At 41.4% G+C, this 27,392-nt stretch overlaps 1 protein-coding gene across 1 annotated transcript; it reads right to left on the bottom strand.

The window, feature by feature from the left end:
- Positions 1-21,050: 21,050 nt before the first annotated feature.
- LOC309415102 (transmembrane emp24 domain-containing protein 7-like) lies at positions 21,051-27,090 on the bottom strand (the record flags this gene model as incomplete). Its single annotated transcript, XM_082012547.1, has 3 exons — positions 21,051-21,287; positions 25,567-25,812; positions 26,923-27,090. The coding sequence occupies 3 exons, from the start codon at positions 27,088-27,090 to the stop codon at positions 21,051-21,053; spliced, it is 651 nt and encodes a 216-aa protein (XP_081868673.1).
- Positions 27,091-27,392: the final 302 nt, after the last annotated feature.

Here is a 27,392-nt window from a genome sequence, read left to right as displayed (position 1 = left end):
TTGCTGTTGTTTTTTCTTAATACCTTAGTTAAGTCTGCCTTGGTGCAAGAAGGCATCTGTTCTGTTATATTGGCTGCTCTGTCAGCCGTTTGAACATCCACAAAGAAATGGGGATTTCATTTCAATGGGGACTTCATTTATGGCCTGGATTTCACCCACAAGAGTTGGGGATGTGAAGATCAAAGGCAACCTTGGCTGCAGTGACCGTGAGATGATGGAGTTCAGGTTCCTGAGGGCAGGGAGGAGGGTGAAAAGCAAGCTCACAGCCCTGGACTTCAGGAGAGCAGACTTTGGCCTCTTCAAAGATCTGCTTGGAAGAGTCCCATGGGATAAGGCTCTGGAGGGAAGGGGGGCCCAAGAAAGCTGGTCAGTACTCAAGGATCACCTCCTCCAAGCACAAAAGCAGTCCATCCACAATGAGCAGGAACTCAGGCAAAAATGCCAGGAGGCCTGCATGGATGAACAAGGAGCTGCTGGCCAAACTCAAACACAAAAAGGAAGCATACAGACGGTGGAAGCAGGGACAGGTAAGCTGGAAGGAATGCAGAAACATTGTCCGAGCATCCAGGGATGAACTTAGGAAAGCTAAAGACCACCTGGAGTTAAATCTGGCGAGTGATATCAAGGGCAACAAGAAGGGCTTCTATAAGTACATAGGTGACAAAAGGAAGACTAGGGAAAATGTTGATGTCTGAGATGAATGAAAGATTCTAGGGGGCAGGTCAGTAGGAGACAACACAGTTAAAAAAAGATTAATGAACCCAGATTTAGTCGTCAAGAAGATGAAGAAGTAGTCGTACTTAAGCAGTAAACCATGAAGACTGAGTTGTTCCTGCACTCTTGAAAAATGTAACTGTCATGAGATCAGCAGAATCCACAGTAGGGTAAAGGTAAAGGTGGCAGGGGGAGATCATGAACACCGACTCAACTGAGGGACTATTGCCCCCCAACTCTTTCTAGGAGCATGTGCGACAATTTGAATATGTGTAACCAATAATAAGCAATATGGTAATTACTAGCCAATGAATGTAAACTTGGGTGGGTTCTCTACTGTTTTCACTGATCATGTAACAGGATAAATATGTGGTGATTCCTCTGTGTGTGTGCTAGCTTTGTGGAATACCACCTAGCACCCATATCTGCGCAAATATGCTTTAAATAAAATACCTCTACTCTTTGTCTATATTGGCGTGTTGCACGCTGGGTATACGATCCCACTTTTGGGACAACAATGTGGGCCCACTGCTGACGAATGGGGCAGGGGACCTGGTGATACAGGACATGGAAAAGACTGAGGTACTGAATGCCTCCTTTGCCTCAGTCTTTACTAGAAAGATAGACCTTCAGGGGTCCCAGGTCCCAGAGACCAGGGGGAAAGGCTGGAGCAAGGAAGACATACCCTTGGCAGAAGAGGATCAGGTCAGGGCCTACTTAAGCAAACTGGACATATTAAGTCCATGGCCCCTGACAGGATGCACCCATGAGTGCTGAGGGAGCTGGAAGATGTTGTTGCAAGGACACTCTCAGTAATCTAAGAATGATCATGGTGATTGGGAGAGGTGCCCAAAGACTGGAGGAAAGAAAATGGCCCTCCTGTCTTCAAGAAAGGCAAGAAAGAGGACCCAGGGAACTACAGGTCGGTCAGCCTTACCTCAATCCCTGGAAAGGTGATGGAGCAGCTAATCCTGGATACCATTCCAAAGCACATTAAGGAAAAGAAGGTGATCAAGAGTAGTCAGCATGGGTTCACCAAGGGGAAGACATTCTTGACTAACTTGTTAAACTTTTATGATGAAATGACTGGCCTGGTAGATGAGGGGAGAGCAGTGAATAATGTCAACATAGACTTTAGGAAGGCTTTCAATGCTGTCTCCCATGATGGGGCAGAGCGCACCCTCAGCAAGTTTGCTGATGATACAAAACTGGGAGCAGTGGCTGATATGCCAGAGGGTTGTGCTGCCATCCAGAGAGACCTTGACAGGCTAGAGAAATGGGCTGACAGGAACCTCATACAGTTCAACAAGGGGAAGGGCAAAGTCCTGCACCTGGGGAGGAACAACCCCAGGCACCAGTACATGCTGGGGGCCACCCAGCTGGAAAGCAGCTTGGCAGAAAGGGACCTGAGGGTCCTAGTGGACACCAAGTTGAACATGAGCCAGCAATGTGCCCTTGCTGCATAGAGGGCAAATGGTATCCTGGGGTGCATTAGGAGGAGTGTTGCCAGCAGGCTGAGGGAGGTGATCTGCTTTACTCAGCACTGGTGAAGTCCCACCTGGAATACTGTGTCCAGATCTGGGCTCCCAATACAAGAGAAACATGGAGAGTCCAGCACAGGGCCAATAAGATGATTAAGGGACTAGAGCATCTTTCCTATGAGAAAAGGCTGAGAGAGCTGGGACTGTTTAGCCTAGAGAAGAGAAGGCTCAGAGGAAGGGGAGGAGAGATCTCATCAATGTGTGCAAATATCTGGAGGGAGGGGGCAAAGAAGATGGAGCCAGGCTCTTTTCAGTGGTGCCCAGCAACAGGACAGGAGGCAATGGGCACAAACTAAACCACAGGAAACACTTTTTCACTTTGAGGGTGACTGAGCACTGGAATAGGTTGCCCAGGGAGGTTGTGGAGTTCTCCTCCTCAGAGATATTCAGAAGTCATCTAGACATAGTCCTCGGCAAGCAGCTCTAGGTGGCCCTGCTTGAGCAGGGGGGTTGAACCAGATGACCTCTGGAGGTCCCTTCCAACCTCAACCATTCTGTGATTCTGTGTTATATGTGCTGACTTGCCCTATTAGCAGGAGTTATGAACTGGCATATGCTAATCCTGTTAATGACACTAGAGTATAAATATATTCAACACAACTCCAGCAGAGAAGGGATTCTTCTAAACATCTCATGAAGAGACAGAATAGATGAAAGTCTGAGCAAGGGGTTTTGGTGTTATAGTTACTTCTGTTATCATAAAACCCAACTCCAAGAAAATGGGTAAGTCTGAGCTTATATAAACTTTATTTTGTTTAGAGAGGGTACTCAAAAGCAAAAATATCTTGTATTATTAAAAAACCCACCTTCATGTCATCTCAAAATGAAAACACTTTTCTCCCTCCCAGTTTTCACTGTTTAATTTAATGAAGTGTTAGAAAGACATAGTTTGTTGTTAATGATCAGAGTGCTTTCCAAAAGTTAGCCAGTGATAAATTTCACAACTGCTTTAAATGTAATTATTTTTGTATTTTCCAAATTAAGAAGTTTGGCTTCCACTTTCAACTTTAGATCGTTAAAGTGTAACAGGAAAATTAAAAAACAAATGCAATTATTGAAGACTCTAGCATCTGGCATTTAATAGGGTATTCTTTCAACACAGTGTAGATAGACCATTAGCATTCAAACAGCAAATAGAAAAACTAAAATGAGTAAAAATAGCACAAGTGCTCATAAAAAAGTATTTAAAAACTCCTAAAACTCTCATTAGCGTATCCCTTCTTCAGTGACTTAAGTAAAGAGAATAAGGATACCTTTTGCTATACTTAACAAGATTCTCAAGGAGGCAATGACTGGACCACAATGTTCATGAAGACTTCATCAAAATGGCCTACATATGTATATATAATTATATGCATATTTATATATTATATACACTTATTTATATATTAGGAGGATGCAAGTTATCCACACCCTCTGAATCATAAGCTTCCCCTCTGACAGAGCCAATGCCAACCAGCTCCAAGACGGACTCACCACTGGCCAAGGCCGAGCCAATCAGTGACAGTGTTAGCGCCTCTGATTGTTGGGATCACCCTGCATGGCTTGACCTTAAGGAGAAGGAGCTGTGGCGTTGATCTGTATGGCTCGACCTTAAGGAGAAGGAGCTGTGGCACTGAGAAGCTGGTAAACAGCTGGATATCTGCACGGCTCGGCCTTGAGGAGAAGGAGCTGTGATAAACAACTAAGAAGAAGCAAGGAAAACAGGAACACCTGCAAGCAGCGAATCCTGACTGTGTGAGAGGCGCATGGACAGTGCGTGATATTTTGTATATAGCCAATTGCAATAGTGTGTGTAACAAGCTGTAACCAATCATGAGTGTGTGCGCAGTAACTAAGCGAAAATTATGATATATATTGGAGTCAGACAAGACAATAAACAGCTTCGGAATATAACTCTCATAGAGTTGTGAAGTCCATCCTTCTCCCGCATCTGATAACATATTTAAGAAGGGGAAAAAGTTGCTATGCAACAGCAATTGCAGACGGAGAGAGGAGTGAGAATATGTGAGAGAAACAACTATGAAGACACCAAGGTCAGTGAAGAAGGAGGGGGAGGATGTGCTCCAGGCACCAGAGCAGAGGTTCCCCTGCAGCCTGTGGTGAAGACCATGGTGAGGCAGGCTGTCCCCCTGCAGCCCATGGAGCTCCATGGTGGATCAGATATCCACCTGCAGCCCGTGAAGGACCCCATACCAGAGCAGGTGGATGCCCAAAGGAGGCTGTGAACCCATGGGAAGCCCACGCTCGAACAGGCTCCTGGCAGGACCTGTGGACCCATGGAGAGAGAGAAGCCCAGGCTGGAGCAGGTTTGCTGGCAGGACTTGTGACCCTGCGGGGGACCCAGGCTGGAGCAGTCTGTTCCTGAAGGACGGCACCCGTGGGGGGACCCAGGCTGGAGCAGTTCATGAAGAACTGCAGCCTGTGGGAAGGACTCACATTGGAGAATTTCATGGAGGACTGTCTCCTGTGGGAGGGACCCCATGCTGGAGTAGGGGCAGAGTGTGAGGAGTCCTCCCCCTGAGGAGGAAGGAGCAGCAGAGACAACATGTGATGAACTGACCACAACCCCCATTCCCCATCCCTCTGTGCCACTCAGGGGGGGAGGCAATAGAGAATTCAGGAGTAAAGTTGAGCCTGGGAAGAAGGGAGGGGTGGGGGGAAGGTGTTTTTAAGATTTGTTTTTAATTTTCTCATTATCTTAACGATTTTGATCGAAAATAAATTAAATTAATTTTTCCCCAAGTCGAGTCTGTTTTGCCTGTGACGGTAATTGCCAAGTTATCTCCCTGTCCTTATCTTGACCCATGAGTCTTTTATTATATTTTCTCCCCCCTGTCCAGCTGAAGACGGGGAGTGATAGAGCAGCTTTGGTGGTCACCTGGCATCCAGCCAGGGTCAACCCACCACAGGGACTTGTTTAAGGGGATCTGTTTAAGATGGGTTGCAGTGGTCCAGAGCATATGTTTCCACTTCTTCCTTGATAAAAGAATTCACTGTCATATGAATCAGCTGATCCACTTTTTACTTTTACTTAGATTTATCTTTTTACTTTTTTTAAGTCATTTTTTGTTTTGGTAAGATGATCAGTTTTCAGTGGAAACATGCTCTGAACCACCTCTATTGAGAGCCTTGTGAAAGACATTGTATTTGAGGATTTAGTGATCTTGAACAAACCCTGTCTGCTCTATTGGGCCGCATACTTGAGGCCAGAGAAGCCCATATGTTAGCATGAGCAATCACTGTAAAGGAACCTGCTGGAATGCCCCACGCCAGCCTGTACTGTGCCACTGGCAGGTGTTATGACAGAGATAACATTCCAGCCTGTCAGGAGAAGATCTAGGATTCTGTTTGTTACACAAAATAAGAGGCACCATGGCACGGGAGGGAAAAAGAACCTTTCCATGGATGGAATCTGTGCAGTGTGCTTCACAAACATGGGGTTCCCAGCATCCAAAGGGACATAAGATTTACTATCTATATTGTGGAGTAACAGAATAGCAGAATGTTACAAGGCAAACAATTCTACCTGTACTACTCCTAGCGATGGAAACTATTCCTAGCGATGGAAAAAGCGCCTGCACAAAGCTATGAAAACCAATATTATATCTTACCAAAGGATTTGTAGTTATAGAGCGCTTTGCCCTAAAAGCTTTCCATGTTTCTCTCATGATACCGCTAATTTCAGTGTGATTTACCCATACATTTTCTTTTGGCTGAGGTGGCATCCAGATTGTGATGACACCGGATAGTGTCAAGATGTGTCCGACAATGACGATGGTGACTGTTTCACCCATGGTTTTACCCAGTTTGCCGGTACCCAATGAGTTCCAGAATCTGTAATCACAGAATCACAGAATCACTAGGTTGGAAAGGACCTTTAAGATCATCAAGTCCAACCATTAATCCAGAACCACCATGTCCCCTAAACCATGTCCTGAAGCGCCACATCCACACGTTTTTTGAACACTTCCAGGGATGGCGACTCCACCACCTCCCTGGGCAGCCTGTTCCAATGCCTGACCACCCTCTCAGTGAAGAAATTTTTCCTAATATCCAATCTAAACCTCCCCTGGCACAACTTGAGGCCATTTCCTCTTGTCCTATCACTAGTTACTTGGGAGAAGAGACCAACACCCTCATCGCTAGCAGTTGAAAAGATCCTTCCCACATATTCTTTTCCAAATTTTTAACTTTTACTTGCACATTTTGTGTTAACTCACATAGGCTTCCTGTCATTCCTTTTACATGTTTTATTATGGGAGGTACTGTTTCTCCTTCTGCTAGACGCAAATAATTTAACACATATAAGGCTTTATTCAAACGTTCTTGGGGTGGTGTGGTAGCCTCTCCCCCTTTTTGTTTTTGCAATAAACACTTCAGGGAATGATTCATTCGTTCAACAATAGCTTGTCCAGTTGGGGAATGCGGTATTCCAGTAACATGCGTCACTCCCCATTGAGCAAAAAATGGTTGGGTTGACTGGGCTACATAACAAGGACCATTATCGGTTTTAATTTGTAGGGGTATACCATGGGCTGCGAATGCAGCTCACAAATGCTTTTGTACATGCCTACTAGTTTCTCCTGTTTGTGCAGTGGCCCAAACTACTGCAGAATAGCAATCAACTGAAACATGAACCTATTTAAATCTTCCAAAGTCTTGATAACAGATTCAACAATGGTGTCATTTCTACATTTGTTATTCCACAAATATTATGAATCCAATTCAAATCTCCCACTAATTTTTGAACATCGTTCAATGTTCTGATTTCGGTTCTTAACATCACATTCTGTGAATTTTTTTTTTCTTTTTTTTTTTTTCTCCCAGGAATTACAAATACAGGTGTATTCCATGGACTTGTAGTGGGTTTAATATGTTTCTTTTCTAATTGCTCTTTTACCAATTCCTGTAGCTTAGCGACCTTTTCTTGAGATAGCGGCCATTGATCCACCCAAACCGGTGTATCAGTTTTCCATGTCAATTTGTGTGTTAGTCGCTCCTCAATGGCTGCTCCACAAAAGGTTCAGGAGTGCTACTTAGAACACAACTCATTTGTCCCAAAACGTCTCTCCCTAGCAAATTGATTGGGATTGGAGCTACATATGATTTTACTGTTACTGTATACACTTCTGGGTTCTTACATTGCAAGAGTACTGAACTTTGCATGGTATTAGAGACGCCTCCGACCCCAATCAACCCATGGCTGGATTATGTGTTGGCCAGGTTGCAGGCCAGTCCCTGCTGGAAATAATGGTTACATCCGTTCCCGTACCTATTAGCATATGACAACTCCATTCTTTTGGGTCTGCTTGGTTGTTGCAAAAAGTCATTTTTAAGGTAGGTTTTCGTTGCCCTATTTCGAGCGCCCAAAAAACTTCTGGCAGATTGCAAGTTACCCAAAATTCTCTATCCCCCCAACTCTGTTACACCGTATACACCATGGGGAGAGCGTCTTACTCAAATATACTCTTTGATTCCCTGCAAAAGAAATGATACATTTGTGACAATAATTACAACGACATAGAACAAACCCACAACACCATTTTACAAATATGGCATATTGAAGTTCCTGCTCTTGACCGTCCAAGGAGTGCCACTGAAACAGTCAATGAGCCGTCATTCCCCATACAGAAGAGTGAAAGCATCAGCTGGCGGTACGTCGGAGTTGACTGCGTCCGTGGGACGTGTGACAGGATCTTCTGGTCTTACTGCCGGCCGTACCGACCTGGCCGGTACCCACTTCGCTCCGTCCCCTCCCCCTCTGCCGAGGCCTCTTGTCTCATGCTTTGCCAATGTTGGGCGGGGTCGTATCTTGACTTGGGGGAAGGATCGTCCCAGGCAGCCCCCTCCTGTTGCAGCACGGGCAACCAGCGCTCATGTTCCGGGTCAGGAGGCGGGGGCCAAGGAGGACTCGCCACTTCCGTTGGTTGCGTTAGCGGTGGGATGGGGGTGTGGGTAGGGGGCGCGGGCGGGGGTTGCTCGTTCTCACCATCCCCAGCTCGGCCTCCCTTCTCTCCCGAGGCTGTGGCGGCGGCAGCTGCTGCCGCCGTCCGCTCTGATTTTATCGCCTTTATAGAGTCTCTGACTAATCGCCAGGTTGTTAACACTTTCGCAGCTGTATGATCCTCTTTAGAGGCTGCCTCAAACACCAATTTTCCTGCTTTGTCCCAAGTATCTAGCTCCAAAACTGTTGCAGAGTCTGCTGCTAGCCCCTGGCTCTTCAAAAATGCTAACAATAATCGCAAAGTTTGTTCATCATAAGTAAACCCCCTTTTCTTCAAAATTTTTACTATAATACAAAGGATTGCTTTTTCTTCTGAAGATATTTGCGACCCCATTACTTAATGTCCCCAGCTGCTCACCTCTTTGGTGATTATTCATCCGGACTGCAGCTCTGGTCCGCTGCTATTTTCTCCTCAGGTGGGCTACTCCACCGGTCGTCTCTTCCCGTCTCTTCCTATGATTTGTGTCCCTGTTCGGGCGCCATTTGTGGAGTAACAGGGCACGGACTCTGGCGGGGTTTCAGGCCAAAGACCTTTATTGCTACAAGTGTCCGCTTTTTATGCAGTTACAGCTCTTTCACGCGCCACAAAATACATCCTGGTTGGTTACCACACACAGTCCACGCACTTCTCCGCAGTCAGGATTCGCTGCCTGCAGGCGTCCACGCGCTCCTTTACTTCCTCTTAGTTGTTTACCACAGCTCCTTCTCCTCAAGGCCGAGCTGTGCAGATATCCAGCTGTTTACCAGCTTCTCAATGCCACAGCTCCTTCTCCTTAAGGCCGAGCCATGCAGATCAACGCCACAGCTCCTTCTCCTTAAGGTCGAGCCCTTGCAGGGTGATCCCAACACTATATTCTTCTTTTTATTCTATCACATTAAAACAGCTATTTTTTTAAGTCATATGTTGTCAGGCCTTTCTTATTAAGATCCAGGAAGAACACTGCACCATCTCTCTCTTATTTCCCCCTCACCCCCAGTGCAGCACGCCACCACAATCTTAAGCTATGTTCCAATTCTGGGATGCCAGGCACCTAAAAATACCTTGACTATAAATAAATAAAAATACGACGACTATAACTGTAACATGTCCCAGAAAGAATAGAATTTGCCTGTATTTCTAGCCAAAAAACTTTCTTTAATCCACTTAGTGTAAATATTCTTGAAAGATTTTGAATGTAGAGCAACCAATGTAGGAGAAGGAAAAAAAACAGGAGGAAAAAAAGCCATTTTGGAAGGTGCCCACATAATAGTGATGGTTACTGTATCAGGTTTTTAAAACTTAAAGTTGTTGAAGTGGTATGTGCTAAGATTCAACAATAAGCTATACTTTATAAAATACCTCCAACCACGCATCTAGCTACTGTGATAAATGATTTAGTCCCAAACAGGATTCCAATTTAAGTTTACAATTTATTAAATGAATAGAGGCAAGCAAACAGCGCTGGGTGCGCCGGGAGTCTCCGCTCTACCAAGACACACACCTTCGCTTCTTACAATTCCTTCCTTTATACTTCTCTAGGCTTCGTTTCTCGCCTTTCTCCACCTTTTTCTTGGAAGATGACTCTTTCTTTAAGTACGTCACCACTTCCCCGGTCTGCGCATGCTTCATCTTTTTCTAGGTGGTCGTCCGGTGGTCGTTGGGAGGAAGATGCTCCTCTTCGTCAGTGCACTCTACATGACCTCTCTGTTTGTGCAGGCGCTCCGTTATTCTACTTATATTATGCTACCTTATTTGGCTATACATTTTCTTGACATTTCTGCGGTTATTTACAACACTGGTTTGCACTAGTATATCGGGAACTAACTTACATATCAGGAGGCTACATAAGCTACACATATCAAGGGAGTTACCCAAACTATACTTATCAGGAAGTTACATAAAGACTACCACTCCCCTGTTTATGGTCATGCCCTACATATATTCCTTTATTTCAATATAAACGACATTTGCTTCAAGCTTATATTCACTAGATTTTCTTTACACGAATCACTCATTCCTCACAATCCCCCGGTTTTTTTTTTCACCACTGTGATTCGTGTAAAATTTATTTAAAGTTTGTTTGATGGGTATTAACTCGGGTTCCTCTATATGTTTTACCAACATTAAAACATGTTTTCTCTCACTCTGTGTTGGTTCTATTGTAGTGGCTGTAAATTTCATTCCATTAATCGCAGAAGCTACAGCTTGTGAAAGACAAGGAATTAGACATGGTATTATTAACATACCTCCAAACAATCCTAACAAAACGATAATGATTTTTGTTACCCAGTTTCCTGAGAATAAATTTTCCCACGTTGTCCATAGTCCTTGGACATTTATTCCATTCCACGTTTGGACTGGCATATGGGCTACTTTTTCATTTCTCTTACTAATTCATTGATGGCTTTTCCTTCATCATTTATCTCTAAACAACAATTTGTGAGATTAAATTTTCCACAGACTCCTCCTTCCTGTGCTAGTAAATAGTCTAGCGCAAGTCTATTTTGATATAGGGCTGTACGCATTTTAGTATTTTGTTTAGCCACCAATCCTAGAGCATTACCCGTTTTATTTACAATTATTTCTACTACAGCTTGCAACCTGATTATTCTATTCAACATATAAATGGGGGTCCTATATCCCCAGGACCCATCTTCTGCCCATGTTGCTGGGTCATAATATGCTATTATTCTTTCAGGTGACCACTCATTATCTTTCCATTTTCCTATTTGTAGCTCTCTTTTTTCCCTTCGGTTGTGAGTTTCTAATGCGTCTGTATATACCGGTACCCCTAGGTGTTCTCCTCGGTTTATAGGTAATAAGAAAAAGCTTGGCCGTATAGTTCCTAACACGCACGCTCCGGTCCAATTTTTTTGGTAATCGGGTATATGCAAATTTTCCACAGATCCAATATTGCCCTTCTGGACTTGACCACCCTTTATCAATAATGGTTCCGTTGGTCCAATTCGCATGATTTTTACTTATTTCTTGGGCAGTGCCCCATTTATCCTACTTTTGGTAAGTACTATTCCAGTTATATCCCCCTTCACATACTAAATATCTGACTGGTTTACTCCCGCCATCATTTTGCCAACAGCTTCTTCCTATTATGCTGGTTTGTAATATCCATTGTTGTTTCCTGACCTGCGTTGATATATTCTAAACATTAGGGTCTGATATGTTGCTCTCTTGGGCCTCCCAGGGCCAATTCTCTCCTGATTAGTTCCACCACATAAATAACAATTAGTTACATTTAGTGACTTAGCAATGTTCTCAGCAAGATTTACAAATAGATTTTTAGCCACTGTGGGAATTTCATATTTCGTTCCTGTTTCCATTTCATGATAAAATGACTTAAATAACAGTCTATGCTGCACTGATTCTCTTTTCTTTCATTTCAATATTAATAACTACACCTGGGTCTTCTCCAGGTCCATATATCTTAAGTCCAATTTTGGTTATTTTTTTTTTTCTGTTTCCAAATTTCTAAATTTATAAGGGTTAAATTTACTAAATTACAGGTACAGGTTGTACAATTATTGTCTGTGTGTACCCTTGTGATTGAAGCTTGTAAATCCCCACATTGGCTGTCATATCCCCAGCTTGCAGTATCCTAACATACACAAGACCATCCCCTTCTTCCACATAGGTGTGCTGACTGATATCTCACCATTTGACTAGGTACATAATCAGGATTTATCTGACATTGACATCCACCTCCACCTGGGCAAATATATTTTGGTTGATTACTATAGTACCATCTCCACTCTACACTCCCACAATTAATATCCAGATCATCATCTATAATATCGCATGCATCAAAAATTACTGATACTGATGTGCTCAAATTGGCCATATCCTTACTTATTCCAATTAATCTTCCTACTTCCGAATTTGTTTTCATTTCTACCCACTATTGATAAGGAAGTTCCTTTGGATCGTAACAAACAGTATCATTTTCCACTGAGCATTTCTTATATTGTGTTCCATTGTATATACAACTCCCGTTCTGTTTCCCTTTTCCCTTTGCACTCGTAATAGGTGTGGTATATTAATGTTTTATTACTTACTCGTCCGTGCCGGGTGGTTCTTATGCACACGGTGCAATTTTGATTACCTGTCGCCAGGTTGGTGAGTCCGAGTAAAATCAGGAGAGGTCCGGTAAGGGATCTCATGGTCGGAGGCATCAGCTACAAGGGGTGCTCGTCCTTGACTGGCCTTACTTGGTCGCGACTGAGAATCCCTACCCGGTCTTGCCCTCTCCCCCTTCTCAAGCAGACTTCTTTATTTCGATGACAGTAATAAATCTTACCCACCAGAAATCTCCTATAGGAGTAGTCTGTCCACACCGAATGCAGAGGAAACTTCAGCTTTGAGTTTGAAAACGTCCCTGTTAGCCTCTGTGGGAAATGATATATTTGTTACACAGGTTACACCTAACCCTCAATAATCATACAACATGGTTTACAGAGTGGACATAAACTTAGTCCTGCCCGATAATTGCTTAATGCTATAGTCTTTAATTCGTGATCATTTCTCATACGTTCATTCCCTTTTTAATGTTATTTTTGTGGTTCCAGGTTGTAAAATAACTTTCCAGTCTTTCATGGGTCCTTTTACTCGAGTCGCGTGTGTCCACCCCTTTTCCGCGGTCCGGATGGCAGTATCTGTAGTTAACAATACAACAAAGGGTCCTTCCCATGAAGGAACTAAAGTTTCTTTCTTCCAAGTTTTGATCAGTACCTTATCCCCTGGTTTAAATTGATGGATTGCAAACCCCAAAGGTAGGGTTTGTGCCATTATTCCTATATCTCTTAGTTCTTTCAACCTTTCTCCTAAAACGATAACATATTTCCGAATATTATAATCTTCCACTACATTGTTTCCCTTGGAGATAGGGCATGCCGTATAAAACCTAATATGGCGATAATCCAGTCTCACTGTGCGGTTTGATCCTTATGTTAAGAAGGGCTAGCGGTAAACATTTAGTCCATGGCATCTGTGTTTCAACCATTAGCTTCGCTAGCTCTTGCTTTATTGTTTGGTTTATTCTTTCTACTACTCCCGAACTTTGAGGATGCCATGGGGTATGATATTCCCATTTAATACCTAATGATTGGCACAAGGATTTTATAATTTTAGAAGTAAAGCGAGTGCCTTGATCAGAATCAATATATTGTATTATCCCATACCTGGGGATTAGGTGTTCTAATAAAATTTTATCACCGTCTGAGCTGTCGCTCTTGCTACAGGATAGGCTTCGACCCATCGTGTTAAATGGTCTACTATAACTAACAAATATTTCAATCTTCCTATTCTCGGTAATTCGGTAAAGTCGACTTGAATCCTTTCAAACGGTCTATAAGCTAGTTTTCTTCCTCCCATGGCCACTTGTCGAAACACGGCCTTATTTACCCTTTGACAAGTTAAACACCCTTGTGTAATTTGCCTTGCTATTTCAAAAAATTCCAATACAGCCAAACTGTTTAAGGAAATGATCACTTAACACTTTTGTACCCCAATGTGTTTGCGCGTGTAAGCGTTCTAATACTTGCCTAGCGTAAGCTTTTGGCAACATCTCTCGCTCATCAGGTAATGTCCATTTCCCTTGTTCCACTCTAGCTCCTATTTTCTCTAATTTTGCTTGTTCCTCCAGCGTAAACTTTTTCTCCTTTTCCTCTTATCCTCTTCCACTAGTGTCCTCCCTTGTTTGTGTATGATTAATTTTAACAGTTTCAATCCTCAAGGCTGCTTCCTGAGCCTCCTTATCTGCTAAATTATTTCCTCTAATTCGATAATCTAATCCCTTTTGGTGTTCCCTCACATGCACCACGGCTATTTCCTTTGGTTCTCTTAACACTTTTAAAATTTTACTATCAACTCCTGATGTATTAAGTTCTTTCCTTGAGTGTTAATCAAGCCTCTTTCCTCCCAAATTTTTCCAAAAGTATGGACTACTCCATATGCATATTTGGAATCTGTAAATATAGTCCCTCTTCTTTCTTTTAATAATTCCAGGGCCCTACATAGGGCATAAAGCTCACAAGTCTGAGCTGACCATGATGGACTCAAAGGTCCTGATTCCACAAGTTCTAAGTCCTTGTCAATTTTTGCATATCCTGATTTTCTCTTCCCTTCTATTACTCGGGAGGATCCATCTACAAACAATTTTTCTCCTCCCTCTAATTCAATATCTCTAAGATCGAGCCTTACTTTTGTCTGGGATTCTATAACTTCTAAACAATTGTGTTATAGCACTACTGCTTCTGAGGGTTCCCCAAACTGGAACTGAGCGGGGCTCTGGGCAGAGGTGACTCCTAATTCCAAATTAGGTGAATCTATCAAGATGGTTTCATATTTCAAAAGTCGACTATCTGTCAACCATTTCTCTGTCCTCTATTGGAGGACATTCCTAACATTATGTGGCGTATATACCTTTAGAGGTGCACTAAAGGTAATTTTCCTAGCTTCCTCTATCAATAATGCCGTAGCAACTAGGGCTTGGAGACATGCTGGCCACCCCCTGCTCACCGAATCTAACAATTTGGATAAATATCCCACCAGGTTTTTGGTTTTGGTTTTTTTTTTTTTTTTCATTCCCTTTTTAGTCTGTGGAGGTCTTAGGATTAAAATACCAGAAACCCAGTCAGGATCTGATTTCTTTTTTTTTCCTTTGCTTAACCAATGTCCCAAATATTTTACTTCTTGCTCTATAAATTGTAATTTCGAGCAGGACACTTTTAATCCCTTTTTCTCTAAAAAATTTAACAATCTAATGGTGGCTTTTCGGGTCTCCTCTTCAGTTTCTCCTGCTATCAGTAAATCATTCACATATTGTAATAATTTTCCCTCCTCGTGTACTGTAAAACCTTGTAAGATTTTTTTTAAGGTCTGTCCAAACAAATTTGGTGACTCCGTAAACCCTTGTGGTAGCACAGTCCACCTTAATTGTTGTTTTTCGTCCTGTTTCGGGGTCTTCCCATTCAAAGGTAAAATAATCTCTGAACCCTTATCCAAAGGACAGGCCCAAAAGGCATCTTTCAAATCTATTACACTATACCAAATATGTTTAGGAGACAGGTGACTCAATAAAGTATAAGGATTTGCCACGACAGGGAATTTGGTGATTGTTCGCCGATTCACGGCTCTCAAATCCTGTACCATCCTATATGTACCATCTGATTTCTTTACAGGGAGTAAAGGGGTATTATGGGGTGACATACATGGTTCCAAAGTCCCATTTTTTTAGTAATTTATCCACAATAGGTTTTAGACCCCTCCGGCCTTCTATAGATATAGGATATTGTTTAATTCTAATTGGCTTATGAGGGTCTGTTATTTGTACCTTGATGGGTTCCATATCTAATCTCCCAACATCTCCTTCCTTATACCATACTTGGGGGTCAATTTTTTCCTCATCAAGTTGGGTTAAGGTACATAAGTTAATATATTAACCGATCTCCTTGGCTCTGAATAGTTAGGTTTAGTTTTAAAATCAAGTCCCTCCCTAATAGGTTATATTCTGCTTCTGGTAATAAAAGTAAATCATTTAAACAAATTTTTGTCTCTGTCTCAATCTCTACTTCTTCTAAGATGGGGACTTTGAAGGGTTCTCCTTTTGCACTTATTACTGACATCTGGGCTTTTCCTTTTCCTACCCCTTTTGGGAGTTTCTGAATCGTTGACCTTTCAGCTCCAGTATCTACTAAAAATAAAACTTCTTCTTTTTGGGGACCTACTAATAGTTTTATCAAGGGCTCTGTTGATGTTGAGGTCCCCAGAAGATATAGCCCCTGACACCCCTAATCCTCTTTGAACATTTTCTCATCCTGTTCCAGTTTACGGCAGTTTTTCTGAACATGTCCCTTTTTGTTACAATAGTAACAGATGGGAACTGTGGGTCTGTCTTGATGAGATTGTCCCTGGGGTGGCTGTTCTGGTCTCTTATCTTTTTTCTCTCCCAGCTGAGTCTTACTCCTCTGACTTTCCCTCACTGCTGCTACAAAAATTCTTGCCTCTGCTTTTTGTTTTTCTTCGTCCCTCCTGACATAAATCTTTTGAGCTTCTCTTAGTAATTCTTCCAACCCTCTCTCTTGCCAATCCTCTATCTCCACCCAGAGGTACTTCCCGTAAAGGATACAAAGACGCTCTGGGTGCTCAGTTTGGGATCCTTCCCTTAGAGTTGAATTTGACCCCAGGGCCGTAGGGGAAGTCGTCAAATTTGGTGACGGTATTTGACGGGTAGCTGGATTATACGGGGGAGGTAAGTGATCTAGGGGGTCCCAATCCTTCTTTTCCTTTTCCATGTGTTGCTCCCCTACGGTCTTATTTTTCCCTACTCCTATTTTAAGATTAAAAATGCCCACACAGGCCTTTATCCATAAACTAGCATACTCGCTCTTCTCCTGGCAAAACGGTTCCTTAGAATTTACATACAGGTTTAGCGCCTGACAAACCCAATCCTCAAATGACCCAAATACAGGCAAAAAAACGTGGGGTCTCAAGGGGTTCTTTGGCCATTTTACCATACAATATTTAACTAATTTCTCTTTTGTCTTCCCTTTTCCAGGGCCCTTATTATTCCAATGTTTTAACATTATTCCTAATGGACTCTCCGGAGGTATTTTTAGTAATTCGCTCCCTTTCTTCTAGTCCTGGGTTCTCGATTTCGTCTGACCCATCTAGGAATTTTTACTGTGGCAATTCCTACAGCCCTTGGTTACCAACAAGAGTGTCTTGCAGGGGGTTTCAAACTTGTCACCCACCCACGAATCCTCTAAGAATCGCTTCGGTCCTTCACCGGCCAAGTCCCTCGCGGGAGATTGGAACCGCAGTTAGAAGACCTCCACAATCGCTTCGGAACGAGGTTCCGTCTCAGTCACACTCTTACGCACACAGGCAACCGAATCCCACCCAACCGAACGGTATACACCTTAAATACTTACAACCCTGTCGTCTTCGTTCGGATCTTCGCGCGCAGAATTACGGGCAAAATAAACTACTGCAGCCGGCAAGGGAGCTCATAAAAATTAAATTCTTTGCTTGCCCCTATTTGGGTTCAGGATGGTGTTAGTCCCGACCCGACCCGATCAGGAGCCACCAAATGGTGGGGCGCCCCTCCTAGATCAAGTCAGAATTCAGGAACCAAGACCATCCCGGACGAGCCCCCAATTGTGATAAATGTTTTAGTCCCAAACAGGATTCCAATTTAAGTTTGCAATTTATTAAATGAATAGAGGCAAGCAAACAGCGCTGGGTGCGCCGGGAGTCTCCGCTCTACCAAGACACACACCTTCGCTTCTTACAATTCCTTCCTTTATACTTCTCTAGGCTTCATTTCTCGCCTTTCTCCGCCTTTTTCTTGGAAGATGACTCTTTCTTTAAGTACGTCATCACTTCCCCGGTCTGCGCATGCTTCATCTTTTTCTAGGTGGTCGTCCGGTGGTCGTTGGGAGGAAGATGCTCCTCTTCGTCAGTGCACTCTACATGACCTCTCTGTTTGTGCAGGCGCTCCGTTATTCTACTTATATTATGCTACCTTATTTGGCTATACATTTTCTTGACATTTCTGCGGTTATTTACAACACTGGTTTGCACTAGTATATCAGGAACTAACTTACATATCAGGAGGCTACATAAGCTACACATATCAAGGGAGTTACCCAAACTATACTTATCAGGAAGTTACATAAAGACTACCACTCCCCTGTTTATGGTCATGCCCTACATATATTCCTTTATTTCAATATAAATGACATTTGCTTCAAGCTTATATTCACTAGATTTTCTTTACACGAATCACTCATTCCTCACACTACTATATAAGAATTACTTAAAGCTTATAACTTATATCCCATCATTAGATATCACTAGATACATTTTTCTAGGTCATCCTGTATTAACAGGAACAGATGCAATAGGTCAAGTCATTCCAGGCATCAGAGGTCAAATACTTCAAATTCCACTCCAACAGGAACAGGTTTATAGTTATTATTGCATGCACTGATAATGTGCTAAGCAAAGAGCCAGTAACCACACCATCTTGCTCTAACTTGAGTTTTTCCAATGACCTTAAAACATGTCTAATTATGAACAGCAGTTGACTTGTACAATTCTCAGTGTACAGTAATAGAAATAACAATCAAATGTCAGGTGAATAAACACTTTTGAAGGTAATGTGATCACATTCATATATTAATTTGTATTTTCCCCATGCAATATTCACAGGGTCTTTTTGTCTTATTCAAACTTTTTTTCCCTTTCAAACTAAAACAAGGACTAATGTTTCAGGATATGAAAAGAAATTATGTAAACATAAAACATCCAAGGAATAGTTGAAACCTTTCACAATTTCAAACACAGTTGTATCTCATCTAACACAGGGTGGTTTAGTTGCATATCACACCACTGATGGAACTATTCTTTTCATATATGCAGCTTTAACAAAAAAAAAAAATAAAAAAAATCAAAATCACAAAGCATTTCTTCACCCAGTGTTGAGGTGGTAGCATGTGTTTTATTATATCCTATCCAATCGCTTTTTTAAAAAAATACATAAAATTTTTAGTGTATCATGTTTTCCATAACCCCAAAATAAAGGCATTTTTAAGCTATTGCTGCATATTATACAACATTATATCCGAGGTTTGATTCCGATACCTAACTTCAATGCAAAATTCAAGTCCACTAACCTCAGCAGGAATAATATTGAGCTAAACAGTCCCATTCAACACATTCAAACATTAAGAAAAATTAGAGACATGTATGTGACAGCCAGGTAATACAGTTTACTCCACTGTGTACCAATTTTGACAGTACACAGAACTGACTTAATGGAAAAAAAAAAAAAGTTAAAATTTTTGAAAGAAATGTTTCTGTTGTGATTAAAGCTACTCAACAAGTGATATCCAGGCTTCAAATTATAGTGGACACTATCAAAATTAAATCATGTTTTTATCTGACTCTTGCACCTAAACTGCACCATTTGTGTTATGAAACAAAAAAATACTTAAGATCAGTTGCTGAAACATAAGGGTAAAGCATATAGGTACAGTCAAGAATATTGTGTGCAGGCATAAAAAGAAAGTACTAGCTTTTTTGTTTTATAATTTCAGGGAAGCTTGCACCTCAAAAATGGGACTGCAATATTGCAAGTTCAATACAAAATAGAAGGATATTATACATAATTCTGAATAGAATATACATTAAGCTTTTTAATATCCCTGTGACCTTTTAACTCATTTTTGAAGTATCAAAGGTTCTCAGTTCTGAAAGAGTAGTTTATGAGTTTACAACAGAGACAAGAAGAATTTTTTTTTTTTTAATTACCACACCATTTTCAAGTGAGATCATCTTAGATCAATTAATCTCAGAGTGTCCAAGTGCCACTTGGACATGTGTATGTATAAAACTTGATAATTTTTTGCTGGAAATAATACAGGCAATTAATGAGGATTTAGCATTCTTTCTCTGCTTGCTGAAAACTAGTTTAAGTGGAGTCTTTTGAATTAGAGTTAGTAACTCAATGTTTTTCATCTTAGTTTTGTCTGTGTGCACTCAAAAATTGGTCAGAGTTCATTTATTACTCCAGAACTATCTGAAGAAGTTTAGCTTTATTTTGACTAGTTCAAGCTACTTGTATGTACATACATTTACTATCTTCCACATACAAATAAAACAAGAATTTTTTTCACAATACATAAACTAAAGACATGAGCAGTGGAAGCAATGCAGCTACAAATCTACCAAAAAGATACCCCAAAATATTTAAAACATTTCCTGACCATTAACAGAAGAGAGTGGCAATTATATGCACAAGGCCATAATGTATCAGTGCACCAAACAGGGGAAATATAAAAGTTCACAGCACTCACGCAATGCAATATTAGCATCAAATGGGCTTCTTAATAGGAAAATAATTTAATAAAAAGCTTTGCATGTGTCTAATGGATGCAATATAACTGTCCAGTGCTGGTGCTGTATTGCTTGATAAAAATCAAACTATCTCTGGTCTTAAATCTGACATGCTGCAGCAGCACAAGTACAGAGACTGCACAGCTTCAGTGACAAAGTAACAAGATTCCCAATTTTATTGCATTTCTAAAAACAACTTGGAGATTTAAGTTTTTTAATAGAGAAAGCACATTTCCCGAGTAGCCTGTTTAGAAGTTATTTAGTAAAACATTGTAAAAGAGGAAATGCATTATATTTTAATGTAGAAAAGCAAATACACACAAGTATAAAATTTAGCAGGTTTTAAAGGTGGAGATTTACCAGGCAGGTGGAGAATTACCATCATCATGTAGTATCAGGCTTGCAACATTTTTACAGATAAGCAAAGTATACAATTGGATATTATTTTTTTTAATAGCAAATCAAAACAGCGCAATACGTCTTGCAACTACAGTTCATCACATTAGCTTGTTTATAATCCAATACATTCAGCCTAAAAATTAAAGTCAAATCAAATCTTCATGAGTATTGTCTTTCACATCAGACACTGGGTTGGATTCTTTTAAAGCATTAATACCACAGATGGGTAATCTTATCAGTAAAGTCAAACTCAATTTGGATTAAAGTCAGCAAAACCAAGAGAGGTTTAATACAAGTATCAGAAAACATTGTTTACTCTATATTTCAAATTGGGTGTCTCTCATAACTTTTGAGGTCTGTTTTGTGATTGTAATCAATGAGGAGAGGCAGACATTTGGATTTTTCACATATTTAGTTCCTTTGTACCTACAATTAATTGGAGAACAGTAATTTCACAAGAGAATAGCACAATGACCTGAAGCATTAGCACTACCAGTTATGATCCAACATGGGTTGTCGTGGTTCTTTTATCCGAGAAGAAGCTTTTGAGGAGAAATACCTGCCCAATACTAACTACAAGAAGAATGATTGCTTCCCCTATTGACCAATAGGCTACTCTTGTGTTTAAATCCTCTGCTCTGCTGCGGCCTTGTGCTTCTCTCAACCGGAAATGAGTCTGATAATCAATGACAGACTTCAAAGCTTCATGAATTGAAACACACGCAGACTCCATCTAGAGAAGCAAACAAATACACAGATCAGGTAAGAACCCTTCTAGTGCTTGTTCTGTGAAGTTCTGTGGTTTGATATTTAAAATTAAGATTCACAGCTTTACAGATTATCTCAGTCCACTATCAGACTGAAATATTATAAATCTAACATATTAATCAAGTTTTACACACAGGAATGTGACTGACTTAAGTATCAAAGTGTGCAAAACAGCAGACCCAATAGAAAGTAATGCACTCTAAGAACCACAAACTGAATATTAAAATTCATGCATATTTGGGTTCAGAAGTGAATATAAAAACTGTATTGAAATGTCAGTGATCCAACATCTGTTAATTCCACATATACCAGCAAAAAAAGCAGTAAATCTCTCTCCAGATTTAGACAGCTAGTAAGTTTCAAATATCATTAAGATGTGCATAGCAGATATTAAAACACTTTCAGATTTCAAAAGTATGTGATTCTTCATCGCATAATTCTCAAACTTCAGTTTCACAAAAGCCTGAAATGTAGATTGCTGTCCTCAACATGTTCTTTTGGCGTGAGACCCTTCTATTAGTCACATATGTAAAAAGTGATTAGAGAAAGAACAACTCTTATCTTTCAGTGTTCCTGGATGCTCCCTACCATATACATATAACAAACACTCAAGACCAAATTGCCCAACTGCACTTGTCACCTTTCATAAAAATCACATTCCCTTTTCTAACCTGAAAACAACTCATAATGCAGCAGGAAACAGTTAAGGACCTGTTAAGCCACCTGGACACCCACAATTCTATGGGGCCTGATGGGATCCACCCAAGAGTGCTGAGGGAGCTGGCAGAGGAGCTTGCCAAGCCACTCTCCATCATTTATCAGCAGTCCTGGTTAACAGGGGAGGTCCCAGAAGACTGGAGGCTTGCCAATGTGATGCCCATCTACAAGAAGGGCCAGAAGGAGGATCCGGGGAACTACAGGCCTGTCAGCCTGACCTCTGTACCGGGGAAGATCATGGAGAGGTTCATCTTGAGGGTGCTCACAGGGCATGTGCAGGACAACCAAGGGATCAGGCCCAGCCAGCATGGGTTCATGAAAGGCAGGTCCTGCTTGAACAACCTGATCTCCTTCTATGACCAGGTGACCCGCCTAGTGGATGAGGGAATGGCTGTGGATGTTGTCTACCTGGACTTTAGTAAAGCTTTTGACACCATCTCCCACAGCATTCTCCTGGAGAAACTGGCAGCTCGTGGCTTAGACAGGTTTACTCTTCACTGGGTAAAGAACTGGCAGGAGGGCCGAGCCCAGAGAGTTGCGGTGAATGGAGTTAAATCCAGCTGGCAGCCAGTCACAAGCGGTGTTCCCCAGGGCTCGGTTCTGGGGCAGGTCTTGTTCAGTATCTTTATTGATGATCTGGATGAGGGGATCAAGTTCTCCCTCAGTAAGTTTGCAGATGACACCAAGTTGGGTGGGAGTGTTGATCTGCTGGAGGGTAGGAGGGCTCTGCAGAGGGATCTGGACAGGCTGGATCGATGGGCAGAGGTCCACTGTATGAGGTTTAATAAGGCCAAGTGCAGGGTCCTGCACTTTGGCCACAACAACCCCATGCAGCGCTGTAGGCTTGGGGAGGAGTGGCTGGAGAGCTGCCTGGCTTAAAGGGACCTGGGGGTGCTGGTTGACAGCCGGCTGAATATGAGCCAGCAGTGTGCCCAGGTGGCCAAGAAGGCCAACAGCATCCTGGCCTATATCACAAATAGTGTGGCCAGCAGGGGTAGGGAAGTGATTGTGCCCCTGTACTTGGCACTGGTGAGGCCACACCTTGAGTACTGTGTTCAGTTTGGGCCCCTCACTACAAGAAGGACATTGAGTTGCTGTAGCGTGTCCAAAGAAAGGCAACGAAGCTGGTGAGGGGTCTGGAGAACAAGTCTTCTGAGAAATGGCTGAGGGAACTGGGGTTGTTTAGTCTGGAGAAGAGGAGGCTGAGGGGAGACCTTATCGCTCTCTACAACTACCTGAAAGGGGGTTGTGGTGTGGTGGGTGTCGGTCTCTTCTCCCAAGTAACTAGCGATAAAACGAGAAGAAATGGCCTCAAGTTGCGCCAAGGGAGGTTTAGATTAGATATTGGGAAAATATCTAATGTGTGAGATCAAAACATATCTCACACATCTCTACATGTGTGAGAACAAAACATAACCTATTACTGAGTTTCTAGTTTATAATGTAATGCCATATAATGCACAAAGAGGAAAAGCACAAGACTTCATCTTTTTACCTTCTTGGGTTGCATTTGAGTCAAAGAACAAGCTCATTTTGTTTTCCTGAAAGATTTCAAGTGCCCATCCATCAATCTTGAGATTGTGAAGGACTATTATTTTTTATCATTAAAATGTCTCTTTAGTATGTTTTTGTACAGAAAAAAATGACATCACTGAAGACCAAATTGCCCAACTGCACTTGTCAGCTGTCATAAAAAACAAACACATTCCCTTTTCTTACCTGAAAAATCTTAACCTTTGCAATTTATGTACTACAGGCTTTTCCAAGACCTAGATCATTTTACACAAACTTCTTCCATTTTCAGTTTATCTTCTGAAAGTAAGAGTCAGTACCCATGACTGTCTTTTGACCATCAAGAAATTAATTAATATCTTCAAAATACTTAAGTTTTAGAACAACTAACCAACTGGCTATCCCCTAAAAATCAGTCTTTACTAAAGATCAAAAGCACAATCTATTATAAAAGGAAGTGTTTGACACCCTAATAAAAACCACTGTCAATTACTTATATCTGTGTCAAATCAGCTTTTCAAGTTGATGACTTTCAGGACATGTGTCTGAACAAGTCCAAGATATTCTTCTAAACAAAATTCAGGAAGAGATTTCATGCATTAAGTTCTGCCATTTATTTCACTGCTAAATTATGGAGCCCTCCCCTACTCTGCAGCAGGGATCTTAAATTTAAACAAAGTCTAGTTTCAGGGATTTACTTTTTACAGTTTCTGTGAAAGTCCACCCAAATTTGGTCATACTACAAGCCTCAAGAAAACTGTAATGGAGAACCTACTTACCAAAGATGAGTTATGCTTTGAAAGTTAAATTCCTCTTTCCCAAAGATGTGATTTGCATTATGTATGCTACAACCCAGTTATAAACTTTTTCTTATACCTTCTCCCACAGCCTGCAAAGATGCTGGATCTAGAATCTGCATGTTCTGTGTTCTCAGTACTCTCTACTGGTGCCAAAGTACTAACCAACAAAAACCCCCAAATACACACACACCCCCCTCAATACACAAAAAAAACCCCAAAACATGTAACAGAATGCACAGAATGAAGACTAAAGAAAGTACAGGGAGATATGGAGCTACAGGATCAAGAATCAAAAGACAACATAAAGCAGAAGAGAAAAAGTGATGAGAAGAAAGAGATAAGAATTAACTGAATTCACAGAAAGTCACCTACTCATTAGAAATTTTGGCCACTGCAGACTTACATGGGGTAAATTCAAGTGAGCAAGATGGATATTTGGCAAGTGTCATTTCTACCATTTAGTTCAAACTAGTAAAATAGTGGCCACATCCAGCATTTCAAAATGGCTTCTTAAAGTGAAGTTTGGTAACAGTTATAGTGTAAGAATGTTAGTGATAATTTGTGAAGTGACTGTTCCAAGTGAAGTTGGCCAATTTAGTTTGGGAAAAAGTGCTGTAAAACTAAAATTCTGAAGAAAGAAAGGAACATTAGGAAAATAAGTTTGGAGCAAGAATACTGCTTTGCCACTTAAGTGTCTTATAAATGACATATCTAGAAGCCAGTTAAGTATGACTGATTTTGTTCATTTTTTTATTTCGCTAGAATTCTCTTCCCATTTTTAAAGTGATAGTTACATAAGAGATCAACCATTCAAGTCTTCCCCTCAAAAGAGACTCTAAACTATTTTAATATAAAAACAAATTGTTCTCAAAGTTTCTCCAAAGTTCAGGAATTTTGAAAACCCTGATCCACTGATATTTTACACTTTATGAAATCCACACTCCCACAGACATAGAACCATGGCATAAAAAAGTTCCCTTAAACTCTAAGACACAGTCTATTTTCCCTAATTTCCACTTAAACACTTGGCAATTCCTCCTCAGCTCTGCATTCTGGAAATCCTAATTTTCGGAAAAGGTTCACTTTTAGTAACTCAGTTTATTTTAAAGAAGCTCCAACCCATTAATTTTCAACAGTGATATAGATATCTAGTGCAGTTGAATTTGAAAAACATTCCCTCCACCTAACAGTTGCTGTCAAACACAACTCTTTTACCTGAGTAAGTGCAGTTGCTCTGTTCTCACTAGGAAACAGTGGTGGATCTTCTCCAACTTGGAAATCAAAGTACACAGTTTTGTGTGTGAAAGTAGAGAACTCATTGCTGAAGCAGAATTTGTATGTTCCATTTTTGGATGCAGTAAATGTAAAACTATCATATTGTTTCTTCATCTCTTTGTATAATACAGCACCATCAGGACCTTCCACCTGACAGTCAACATCATAATGACCTCCAGTGATCACCTGAAAACAAGAAATTGTCTTAAGCAGACCAGACATCCAACTAGCACTTCAAATTGTTTGATCTGACAAATGTTTTAAAATAAAATGCATTAATTTAAAAATCTTTCAATACAAGTTTGCAAAAATCCTCAACCTATGGAAGACTCACAGAACAATTCAAAATAAGATCTTTTAAATTGAGGATATGTAATGTTAACTATGTTTTCTAATGGTTTATGAGGGAAGTTTTAGTTATTTTAAGATACTGGTACTATAGCAAAGGCTAGAGTAGATTAAATTTGATGGAGCAAAGACATTACTGTAATAAATCAGTAATTTGCTATATCCACAAGCCCATCCATGCAATTTATTCAGCAAGTTGAGATTGCCAAAATGCAATAGACCAGCTCCTTTATGTATGGCCTAAACTATCTAACTAGCCTATTAGGTCAAGCTGCTTTATGTTGCAGGAATAGCATATGTCCAGTAGAACAGGTATTACAGCCTGGCGCATTTTCATATGTGCATGTCAACAGAGCATGCTCTAGAGGTTCTGCTGCCTCATTCCTGCACAATTAATGACAGTATTTCTTTCCCACACCAACACATTCAGATTATGCCTACAAGCAACTCAAAACTTCATGATTGTCTCAAGTATTATCAGCCTCTGATTATTGGTCTATAGCACATTGTTCTGTAGAATCAGACTAGCTATCCTATCTCCACAGCAAGAGCAATTAGCAATTTAGGTATTCATAGATCACTATTCTGATGACTCTCAGGCTAGTAGTTATATTTAATCGATGCTCCAAACTTCTTGCCTTTAAGATAAAGCATCCTGAAAGGTGAAGAGACTTCTATCCAAAGGCACAGCCCTTTTATATGTATACAGAAGCTTTCTAAAGTAGTAGACATTTTGTTTGAAATATTTAAATATCTATTCAAACATATGCTATAAAGATTTATTCAGAGGTGCCAAGCACCAGAAGCAACACTTCAGATAAACTATGTTATGTGAACAGCCTAAGTGCCCACCAATTTATATAGGTATTAAGTTATTAAAACCCTAATATTAATGGTAAAAGTGAAATAACAAGAGATTCCCCGGGGACCGAGGGAAGCAAGGAGTACCTGAAACTCGAGGGTGCACTTAGTGCCCTGAACAATCTCCTCGTAGAAGCATTGCTTGGCGTTGTCAGGCAGCTCAAAAGTGATCTCAGAGGCCCATGCCGCGCAGGCCACCAGCAGCAGCGTCAGCCACCCCCACGGTCCCGCGGTTCCGGAACCCCGTAACAGCATCACTCAGCGTGCAGAGAGGACTAATGGTAACAGAGATTGAGCCGGGCGGAAAGAGGGCAGCCCCGCGTTTGAGGCCAGCAGGCGCGGAACCCGGAGGAAGATGTCTGCGGCGCGAACCGATCACGACGGAGAAACCTAACTGAGGAAACGCATTGCACACCCAAAAGCAACCACAGCGCCTAGTACCGCCCTCATAGAAGCGCTTCCGGGTGAGCCCTCATAGTTTTATAGACGTGGTGTTCAGCGTAGAAGGGGGCGCTCCCCGCCTCCCCCGCGTGCGGTTTCAGGTTTGCTGCTTGTCA

Source organism: Phaethon aethereus (assembly GCF_964289735.1).
Source record: "Phaethon aethereus genome assembly, chromosome: W".
Classification (NCBI taxonomy): domain Eukaryota; kingdom Metazoa; phylum Chordata; class Aves; order Phaethontiformes; family Phaethontidae; genus Phaethon; species Phaethon aethereus.
This window is presented reverse-complemented; position numbering and strand designations above follow the sequence as displayed.